The sequence below is a fragment of the Gekko japonicus genome, unplaced genomic scaffold (genome assembly GCF_001447785.1).
Source record: "Gekko japonicus isolate JY-2015 unplaced genomic scaffold, Gekko_japonicus_V1.1 scaffold237, whole genome shotgun sequence".
Taxonomy (NCBI): Eukaryota; Metazoa; Chordata; class Lepidosauria; order Squamata; family Gekkonidae; genus Gekko; species Gekko japonicus.
In genome coordinates this window covers 1152483-1163272 of record NW_015161955.1, presented here as the reverse complement: position 1 = coordinate 1163272, position 10790 = coordinate 1152483, and the positions used below count along the sequence as shown (strand labels likewise).

Genomic DNA, 10790 nt, shown 5'->3' with positions numbered 1-10790 from the left:
AAATTGTTCTGAGGTCACCCAGAAGTGAGCCCACCTGGCCGCTTTTCCGTAGGAAGTGGCACGCTCCAGTCTTACCTGAATTTTGACAACCGGGGGAAATGTTTTTTCACTGTGGTTTTCTGCCAGATTGCTCAAAGCTGATCTGTTATCCTCACCTCATGATGACAGATGCTCCGGTTCTCGAGGCAACCAATCGAGATTTCCATTTCTTTCTCTAGCTCTTTACGCACAGCTCATTTAGAAAGGGGGTGGGGGGGACCTGGCAAGAAGGCAGGTTTGGAATATTATTGAGGGTTGTCGCGCTGCTGTAATGATACCTTGATCTATTCCAGGCTTCGTAGGGATTATTATGATAATGACGACTCCAGGAATGTGTAACTGGATCGTGTCAAGAGGTTTCCGCTTTGGTTTCTTGGAAATAATCCTCAGAGAACAAAATGTAACGTGTAAGAAGAATTTTTCCGGGGCTCTCGCTCACCCATTCCCCTTTCCTCCCTCCGATCAGCCTTGGTTGTTACATTAAGAATAAAGACTTCTCAGGGCAGGGACCCTTTTTGCTCCAGTGGTTTTTAAAACAGCTTGTACGTGGCTATGGTAGGGATGTCGATGGTGATGACAAGTCTTCGTTATTGAATTCGGAGCAGAAGAGGTTAAAGGGAGGAATGTGCACCAAGATTGTCCTAATTTCCTAATTCTGTCATGGCATTCCGGTCTTTTGCTGAGGTTTAGGGTTTTCTTGTGCACGTGCAAAGTTAAGTTTTGTTTAAAACTTGGCAACGCCGGTCAAGTCTTGGGAGCGTGCTAAATCCCTTTTGGGAAAGGGCGATGATCATGGCTACAAGAACGGAAAATGAAACCGGTTAGTTACGCTGAGGCGGCAATCCTCTGCACATTAATTTGGGAATAACTTCTGTTCAGCTCGGTGGGACTTCCTTCCTCGATGGATAAGATCGGGGATGCTCGACGTACACGCCTTAAGCCCCTGTCCATATACTTGGAAGGAATATGTTCCGTCACAACTGCCATACACTTCAGTGGATCTTATTTCGCGATAAGCGAATTTAAGGCATCACCCCCCGCTGGTTGGTTGGAAAATTAAATCCATAACGTGTGAGTGGTTTAGGGTAGTAAGCGTGCTTCGAGCCACGGCGTTCTAAACTCCGATCCTACTTGGAAATAAGCCCGATTCAATGTCTTTGGCGTTTACTTCCAAGCCATGAAGGAGGGGGGGGGGGTGCAGAGGGCGCATGCAAGGGCGCATGGCCGCCGCTACAAGTATGTGAGCCTCGGAGTAGCTCCTTGCGCATTATTGGAAGGCGCTAAGGAGAGAGGCAAGGGGGGAGCAAAGCTGATCCCTTCCGAAAGGGAAGAACTTGGTCTTGGTCGTGTCACAGCCGCGCAGCCTGAGCGGTCGTCTCCGGCCATCCATCCTTCCTTGTCAAACCTGGCGCTGTGCGAAGGAAGCATCTGTTGCTCTGCTCTTGGTTAGCCCTAAAGTGACTTACGGAGAGCTAAGCATCTCAGGAGCGTGTGTCTGTGTGTGAAATCAAATTATGGGTTGTTGTTGTTTTGGAAAAGTGGCTTGCTCTTAAAAACAAAATAGATAATCCTTTCCTTTGCCGGCAAACGGAGGATGCCAAAAAGCAGCGGTAAAACTGAATTTTATGCCTACTACGTCCTGAAGCCGAATTAACGTGGGGGTGGGGGTCAAATGGGTAGTTATTTTCCTCCACGATATACTGTCCCGAATCTATATTTACGTTTTAACGTCAGGTGGCTCTTAAAAGTACAAGTATTAACCTTTTCCAAAAGTATTAATTTGACTAATTCTCCCTCACAAAAAAAGACTGATGGATTTAAACGGTGCTTCCTTTCCTCCAAGTACATAAGGCTTTAAGTTTTCCAGCCTCCCATCTTGCATCTGAGCACAGTGACCTGGAACAAATCCCATTGAAGTCAAGACCGTTGTGTTGCAGTCTCCATCAAGTAACGTTTAGGAACCTTACTCAGTGTTTGTTGTTGTTGTTCAGTCGCACAGTCGAGTCCGACTCTTCGCGACCCCATGAACAAGATCCCGCCAGGCCCTCCTGTCCTCCGCTGTCCGCTGAAGTTTGCTCAACTTCATGCTCGTTGCATCTATGACACTGTCCAACCATCAGGAGTGGTTTGAATTCAGATCGTCTGAATTCAGATCGTCTGAGCGAACATATGTTTACTTGGAGGTAAATCCCACTGATTTCTATGGTGCTTACTCCCAGATAGTGTGGCTAACGCTGCCAATTATTGTGTTATGATTTTATTACTTTTTATTTTTGTCAGCCGCCTTCGGCGTGTTCGCTAGAAAGGCGGCATGGCGATTTTTTAAATAACTGCATGGGATTGTGACAGTTGCCTATTTGAAGTAGATAGTTCTTTCCGATCCTAAAGACTGAAAGTGATGGAATTCTCTGGGAACGAAGTTGCTTAGGATCGCTGCTCTCTTTACCTCTATCAGGCTTCTGTATTGAGCTATCAAAAACTCTGAGCGATAGTGCAAAAGGGCTTATTATACTTTTTTGCAACACATGTAAAGTGTTTATTTCGGGTGTAACTTGTAAGGGTCTCTTATGTCAAGAGTGTGGCACCTGTGCAAATTCCTGTGGACAGGTAAAAAAACCCGAGAGTTGTCATTTTATGCAATCCTAAATGGGTTTAGAAGGGTGTGACGCTGTTTGGGATTGCACTGTAAAGACTCCATTAAGCTCACACTGCCGAGTTCCTGAAGAAGCATATCTGCATGAGTAATTATTTAAGACAACACAGGCTTAAAATTGTGTGTCCACTAGCTGATTAACGGTTGTGGGATCCGTCAGAATGTAAATTATTAGACAGATGAATGTCGGAGGGCTACATTAACACGTCACTGTCAGCCCGATCCTATGAGGCGCGTAGAAACGCTTCTTTAATTGCAGCATCCCTCTCCCCCCCCCCCTTTCCGAGCTCACCTCTCCGGCTCCTTAAGCGTCGGAAGCCCAGGAGGTCGGTTTGGATCGGCTGATGTGGACCCTTTTTGATAGAGCGGTACATTAGGTTGCGCCTGTGAGTTTAAAGACAGACAGACGCCTGCGTTTTGCGCATAGCAATATTTCAAGCCCGGGCCCAGGCGCGCCCCTTTGTCTCCTTGCGAGGCTGAACTTGGAGCAGTTCGTGGTGTTAGGACGCAAGAGAATTTGGGGAGCAGCAAATGAAGATCCTGCAGAGGCTGGCCTCTGGAGGGGGGAGAAAGGGATAGAAACTGATGTTGCCGTATCCCCACCCCACAAGGTGTCCTGTCCCAGGCGCGCACCCTCCACGGAACGGGTGGCCGAGAGGACCATCTGAGAGGATCCTTCCCTTTGACCTTGGAGCCGATGCAGGACGCTGGTGGGGAAGGGCTCCGCGTTCTGGAGATGCAGGTTTCGACCGCTATTTGGTTTCAAACCGGAGGGGAAGCGTGAAAATTTAAGCTGGAAAGAAATCCTTTCTCGAAGGGCCCAAATTCTCTGCTTCATAGAGTGTTAATTTCAAAATCGAAGTTATTCTCTTCCTGTATCTCCTGAGATGGACATCAAACGATCTGGGCAACCCGATTCCTTTGAATATTTCGCTGCTGCTGGGTGGAGATCCTCTTGTGCCCATGAATATCTCAGTCCTTTATATAGAGGAACTCTTGACTCGAACTTCTATATTTTTGGCTGAGTTTTGCCAAGGCCTTTGGCTGGTGCAATCAAAGAAGGCAAGGGACTTGGGCTGAATAACGGGGGAGGGGGTGTTTTTTGCTGTAAAAAAATCTCTTTGCATTCATTTGGCTACTGGGGCTCAGTGGGCACCTTTAGTGCTAGTTGTGCTGTGATACAACAGCAAACGTCTAGGATTTTTTTGTGATGACAAAGTTCTGTATGTTTCATTTCTGTTAATTTCAGTTGCATTTCTTATACTCATACCCCAATTTAAATTGCTCCTTTTCCATTGGGGTGTATTTCATCCCATTAAGCTCACACTGCCAACTTCCTTGATGAAGCATATCTGCATGAGCAATTATGAAACCTTAAAATGTATAATAAATAATTATTATTATTACAGCAATAAGAATGATAGCAGTAATGAACAATAATTTATTACCAATAAAAATAGTAATAAGAGTAGGCTGTTGCCTAGGAAAGGCTAGCCAAAATGATTAATTATTACCACACTTCTATAATTTTGGTAGTTTATTTTCCTCTTCACTGTTCATTGCTCAACCAACCATTTAGGTAAACTGTAGTAAATTAATTGAAACCCCAGTCCTGAACACTCAGAGATCAATTGGCCTAGTCCAAGTAAGAGTAATTACTAGTAATTGTAGGCCAATTTCAAGCAAGTTTCAAACCCGTTTTTGGAGCAGAAATAGTTTGGTCCCATTATTGGATGACCTTTGCTAGGGACATGATAGTTGCAGTTCTGTCTAATATCTACAGGAAACTGCTGGGAAAAATCATCTGAAGATCTGGAGTTATGTATACAAGGGAATAGTAATCTGTGTGAAAAAGACACTAACACTAGTTCAATAATAACCAAAGTATTGATACAGATACAACCATATAAACACAATCAAGTCCAATCTTAAAGCAGAAATGTTTCCTCCTGAGGTGAAGGTGTATGAAGAATAATATACGAAGAATCCGGATTTTAAGAACTGTTTCAAAGAACTTCCTATTCTTCATATATTATTCTTCATACATCTTCACCTCAAGAGGACATTTTCCTGCTTTAAGATTGGACTTGATTGTGTTTATATGGTTGTATTTGTATCAATACTTTGGTTATTATTGAACTAATGTTAGGGTCTTTTTCACACAGATTACTATTCACTTGTACACCTACACTGTGTGTTCCTCTTTGGTTGCTGATCAGTGCCATCTGCATGTGGATGACAATCAACCCTGTCTTTTCCATTTTATCCTGATGAGATTATTGCTGTGCTGAATTAGTGTCTGGATGTGGCAATGGGCTAGAAGAGAACAAAAACTCTAAATAAGACTGAGGTACTGCTGGTTGATGTTAATGCTGTTGTGGAATTGGGAGACAGCCATCTATGGATTAGATCTGCTACCTCTGGAAGAACAGGTTCACAGCTTGAGTGTGCTGAAAGATCCAGATGTTTAGGTCTCAGCTGTAATGTGACACCTTTAATCAGCTTCTGCAACCCTTCCTTGTGATCTGGCCAGAATGATCAATGATCTGGTTATTTACATTAGACTACTGTAATGCTATCTACTACGGGCTGCCATTGAAGACAGTTTGGAAACTTCGAATAGTCCAGAATGGAGCTGCAAGCTAAAGTGAATTACAGGCAGACTATGTCAATTCAAGATGCTGGGTTTTATTTATAAAGCCTCACATGGTGTGGTATCAAGGTACACGAAGGACTAACTGTTCCCATATTGTCCTGCCTGGGCACTGCATTTTACATCTAAGGCTTTTTTTCATATCTGACCACCTTCAAAGTGAGGTGGATACTACTCTTTGACGAATAGGGCCTTTTGGGTTGGTGCCCCCTGGCTTTGGAATCCCCCCCATGTCACCCTGTACCTTTCCTGAATATCTTTTGGCACCAGGCTAAGATTTGATTGTTCTCCCGTGTAGGTTATCATTATTGTTGTTTATTAATTTATATACTATTTGCTGTTTTTACTATTTTAGAGGTTTTCCTGTTTTTTTGCTTAACTCTGTATCAATGCTGGTGGTTGATGGAACTGTATCACTAGTCTATTTTAAAGTACTATTATACACTGCCTCTTGTGCAAAGGCAATATATAAATATTATAAGTATATAAATAGGCATAGGCTTTTGGTCTGCATCTCCACCATTAGATAAACGGTTGCTTTGGTAGGAATGGAATCAAATAAAAGGTAGGAATGGAATCAAATAAAATTCATCTTTGGGACTGGAAGTCAAAGTGACAGTGTGATAAATTATTTTATTTATTAATTAATTTCAATTTATATCCCGCCTTGCCAGTGCAGCACTGGCTCAAGGCAGCTTACACAGTTAAATGCAATAGAACCAATAAATACAGTAAAAATTCACAACAGTGTGATAAATTATTTTATTTATTTATTTATTTCAATTTATATCCCGCCTTGCCAGTGCAGCACTGGCTCGAGGCAGCTTACACAGTTAAAATGCAATAGAACCAATAAATACAGTAAAAATTCACAATTAAAAGACAATTACATAAGGTGCTAATATATACAGATGGTGGTGATATACAGATGTTTGATAAGAAAAGGCCATGTCCAGCGTAGTAATATGGGGCCGTGGCCTGTTCAATTTATGATGGTTCTTTTGCTCAATCTACGATGGTTCATTCGTCAGCAGCGGCTGTTAATCGAAGGCCTTGTGGAAGAGCTCTGTTTTACAGGCCCTGCAGAACTGTAGAAGGTCCCAGAGGGCCCTGACGTCCTCCAGGAGCTCATTCCACCAGTGGGGAGCCGCCACTGAAAAAGCTCTAGCCCTCGTAGAGGCCAATCTGGCGTCTTTCGGGCCAGGGACAGTCAGGTGATGTTGGGTCCCCGACCTCAGTGCTCTCTGAGGCACATATGGAGAAAGGCGGTCCCTCAGGTAGACAAACCCCCGACCATATAGGGCGTTAAAGGTCAAAACCAGCACTTTGAAACAAATCCGGTATGCTATTGGAAGCCAGTGCAATGCCTTCAGCACAGGCTGGATTTGATCTTGTATGGAGAGACCCATCAACAGCCTGGCTGCCGCATTTTGCACCAGCTGCAGCTTCCGGATTTGGGACAAGAGCAGCCCCATGTAGTCTAACCTCGAGGTGACCATAGCATGGATCACTGTTGCCAGGTCATTGTGTTCAAGGAAGGGAACCAACTGCCTGATCAGCCATTGATGGTAAAAGGCTGACTTGGCAGTGGCTGCTACCTGGGCCTCCATTGTTAAGGTGGTGTCCAGGAGCACTCCCAGACTCCTGACCCTCAGCGCTGGCACCAATGGCACCCCATCGAAGGTCGGTAGTGGGATCCCTACCCCTGGACTGCTCTGACTCAGGCACAGGGCCTCCGTCTTTGTTGGATTCAATTTCAATTGGCTCAGCCTAAGCCAGCCTGCCACAACCTGAAGCACCCGCTCCAGGTCATCTGGGGTAGAGTCGGACTGGCCGCCCAGCAACAGATATAGCTGGGTGTCGTCTGCGTATTGGTGACACTCTACCCTGTGCCTCTGTGCAAGGGGGTGCATGCAGATGTTAAATAACATCGGGAATAACACTGCCCCTTGAGGAACCCCACAAACCAGCGGGTACCTCTAGGACGTCTGTTCCCCTACCGCCACCCTCTGTCCCCGACCCTGGAGAAATGATTTTTTGTTGCTTCTCTGCCTGTATTCATACCAAGCAATAAGTTTCCCAGGTAGCTCCAGAAAGCCTCGAATGCAAGAACAGCACAGATTAGCCTGGCAGAGTATATCAAGTAGCTACACATGTGCAGTCTGAACATGTCATTCAAGACCATGAAAGTCTTTGGTACTGTTTAAGTTCACCCAGAGCATCTCCCCCAGATCACTACACACAAAAAGTTGCCTACTATAAATCTTTCTGGGTAGGGGTGGAGTGAGGTGATGTGTAATATGAGTGCCATCTGCACTTGCTCAGGTATGCGGGGGGGGGGAACAAAATTGATTTGTTTCAGTAATTAGAGTTAGCTTCTGCTGAATTCATTTGTGTAACAATTTGGAACAAGTGTCCCCCCCCCCCAGCTGAGTATAGCGTTTGCCATTTTGTTTCTGCTTGTTAACAGATTTCTGTTTACGCATCCAATTAGCTCTTGTGAGTAAGGTCTTGGCTTTTTGATTTAAAGATAACATGGTAAGTTCTGATATGAAAGCTTATGAAGTATACAAGGCACCTAGTTCCTCATGATTACAAGTAAAAGGTTGATCGCATGGCAAAAGTGTTCGTGGACTGTACCACTGTGGACTGCAGATGGGGAAATTGATCTCAAACATCAATATTCTGCTAAGGGAAACAGTTCTGTTGTGATTGCCCTAATTAATATGGTTGCATGCATTTTACAGGCCCTTATTAAATAATGTGCATGACGTAAATACTGTGACAAGCACCATAACACCATATTGTCTACAATCATTTTCCATGAATATGTTTATAAATAGTTCATAGCACAATGAATATGTATCTAATTCATACTGTTTATTCATTGTAATCATCGGCTGCAGGTCTGCACACCATTAAAAAAAATACCTATTCTGATAATGTATTATTGCAAAAATTTCAGTTTGCAGACAAATATTTAGGTGTATGGGGATGTTTTTGGTGGGATAATTACTTGCCAGATTCTCAGCTCTTTTTTGTAATAATGCTGTTCTTATTGTAGGTTAGAGATCTGAAACAATGGGTGACTGGAACTTTCTGGGGAGACTATTAGAGAATGCGCAAGAGCACTCCACGGTTATTGGCAAAGTTTGGCTGACGGTACTATTTATCTTCAGGATCTTGGTGCTGGGGGCCGCTGCTGAGGAAGTCTGGGGAGATGAGCAGTCGGACTTTACATGCAACACACAGCAACCTGGCTGTGAGAACGTCTGTTACGATGAAGCCTTTCCCATCTCCCACATACGCTTCTGGGTGCTGCAGATCATCTTTGTCTCCACCCCAACCCTCATCTATCTGGGCCATGTGCTCCACATTGTGCGCATGGAGGAGAAAAAAAAAGAGAAAGAGGAAGAGATGAGGAAAGCAGCGAGTAGCAAGGAGGACTGTCACCCAGGGGGATCAGAAGCAAAATCTGGTGGGGGCGACCACAGTAGCACTAGCAAGACTCCGTCTCCATGGAGAGAAGAGAAACTACCGCTCTGCGATGAGCATGGCAGGATTCGCATGGCAGGCGCTCTGCTACGCACCTATGTTTTCAACATCATTTTTAAAACTCTGTTTGAGGTAGCCTTCGTTGTGGGTCAGTATTTCCTTTATGGCTTTGAGCTGAAGCCGCTGTACCGCTGCAGCCGCTGGCCCTGCCCAAACACCGTGGACTGCTTCATTTCACGGCCCACAGAAAAGACTGTCTTCATCATCTTCATGCTGGCAGTAGCTTGTCTGTCTCTGCTGCTCAACATGCTTGAGATATATCACTTGGGGTGGAAGAAACTTAGGCAGGGCGTGTCCAACAGACTCCACCATGACCCACCCATGACCACCACAATTGCATCAGTCTCGGAAGTGGAAGACTCCAAACCCATCTCCCTGTCAGCTTTGCCATCAACAGCACCGCCACCACCTGTTCTCTCAATCACTGTCCCTGAGACTCATGCCATCACTCCACTGGTTTTTCAGGAAAGGGAGGTGCCACGTTATGCTGAGGCTGTCTCTGGGTCCCGCCCAGCCTCAGCCTCCACCTCCCTGGCTAGCTACCCAGGGGGGCCACCAATCAGTGAGGAGAGGCATATAGCCACCAGGAACACTTCAGTCTCTACTCCTATAGCAACTACATCTTCCATCCCTTCACCCTCATCAGTCGTTAACTATTTCAACAGTGGCAGCCATGAGCTGGCTGATGAGCAGAACTGGGCCAATATGGCCGTCGAGCAGCAGAGGAAACTGCCGGTATCCAGTTCATCTTCCTCCACCACCCAGAGTAGCCGCCAGCGTTCACCTCTTGAGCAAGAGGAGCCCAGCGAGCATCCCCCACTCCCACTCCCTTTGTCACTTGCAGCTACCACCAATAGCAGTAGTATCAGCACCAGTCTGAGTAGGGGAAGCAGCAGCAAGTGGGATGGAGATGGTGAAGAGGAGGAACGACCTGTGTCAGCTACCTGCACCTTGGTGGAGATGCATGACCCGCCGCTGCTCATAGACACACGCCGCTTGAGCAGGGCTAGCAAGTCAAGCAGCAGTAGAGCCAGGTCTGATGACTTGACCGTGTAGCTTGATCCCCCCCCCCTCACTCCATGCTAGGAGATGTAGATTATGAATATAGCAAAGTGTAAAGGGGAAGCATGCCAGAGTGGGGTAGGGGTTAAGCTAGGTTCAGCCCCAGGATAGGGACTTGGGGAGGGCAGGATTCCAAACTTTGAAGCTTGTGGTTCTTGCACTCTGTGGGTTGAAGTGGGCAGGGATACATACCGATTGTTTTTTCAGTAGGTCAGGGGTGGCTGACTCACAGCCCACTGGCCAAGGGACCAATTCGCAATCAGATCATGAGCGAGGAAAGAGGACTTCACAAGTGATGAAGACATTGCTGTTGTGATGACATAGCCCCAAGAGCAATGTTTAGTATACTTTTAGTCCTCACATCTGTCATATCACCCTCCTCCTTACTGCTGTTACGTTTCCTTACATAGATTCACATCTACAGGCATTTTCTTTCCTCTTAACCCCTGCCAGCTGCCCACAAATCACTTCCATGAACATGAGGCTAATGTCAGAAATCACATTCTTGAATTCTATTATAAACAAAGTCGTTTTCAGTGTCTTCCATTTAATCACTGCAGCTTCCTGCAGCTGAGAAACTGCCGATTTCCAGTGCCTCTGGACTCAGCAAATACTGAGGTAACCCCTGCAGTAGATTTTAGCACTCATCTTTCCTTTATTATGGTTCTTTCTTCATCGTCTTTTTTTGATCTGTGTCCAGCCTGAGATTCTACCCAGTCTTCCCAAACCACTCTGATGTGTTTTAAATCCGTGTGTTCTTTTTCTTATACACATACACGTTCGGTTGCATTTTTTAAAATTACTTGTGGAACAGTAACTAAGGAAGCA

General features: G+C 45.3%; 1 protein-coding gene across 1 annotated transcript; it reads left to right on the top strand.

Annotated features, from left to right (window-relative positions):
* Nucleotides 1–8426: 8426 nt before the first annotated feature.
* On the top strand, nucleotides 8427–9956 carry GJA3 (gap junction protein alpha 3). The gene has a single exon (XM_015429484.1). It carries the CDS (start codon nucleotides 8427–8429, stop codon nucleotides 9954–9956), a length of 1530 nt encoding a protein of 509 aa, XP_015284970.1.
* Nucleotides 9957–10790: the final 834 nt, after the last annotated feature.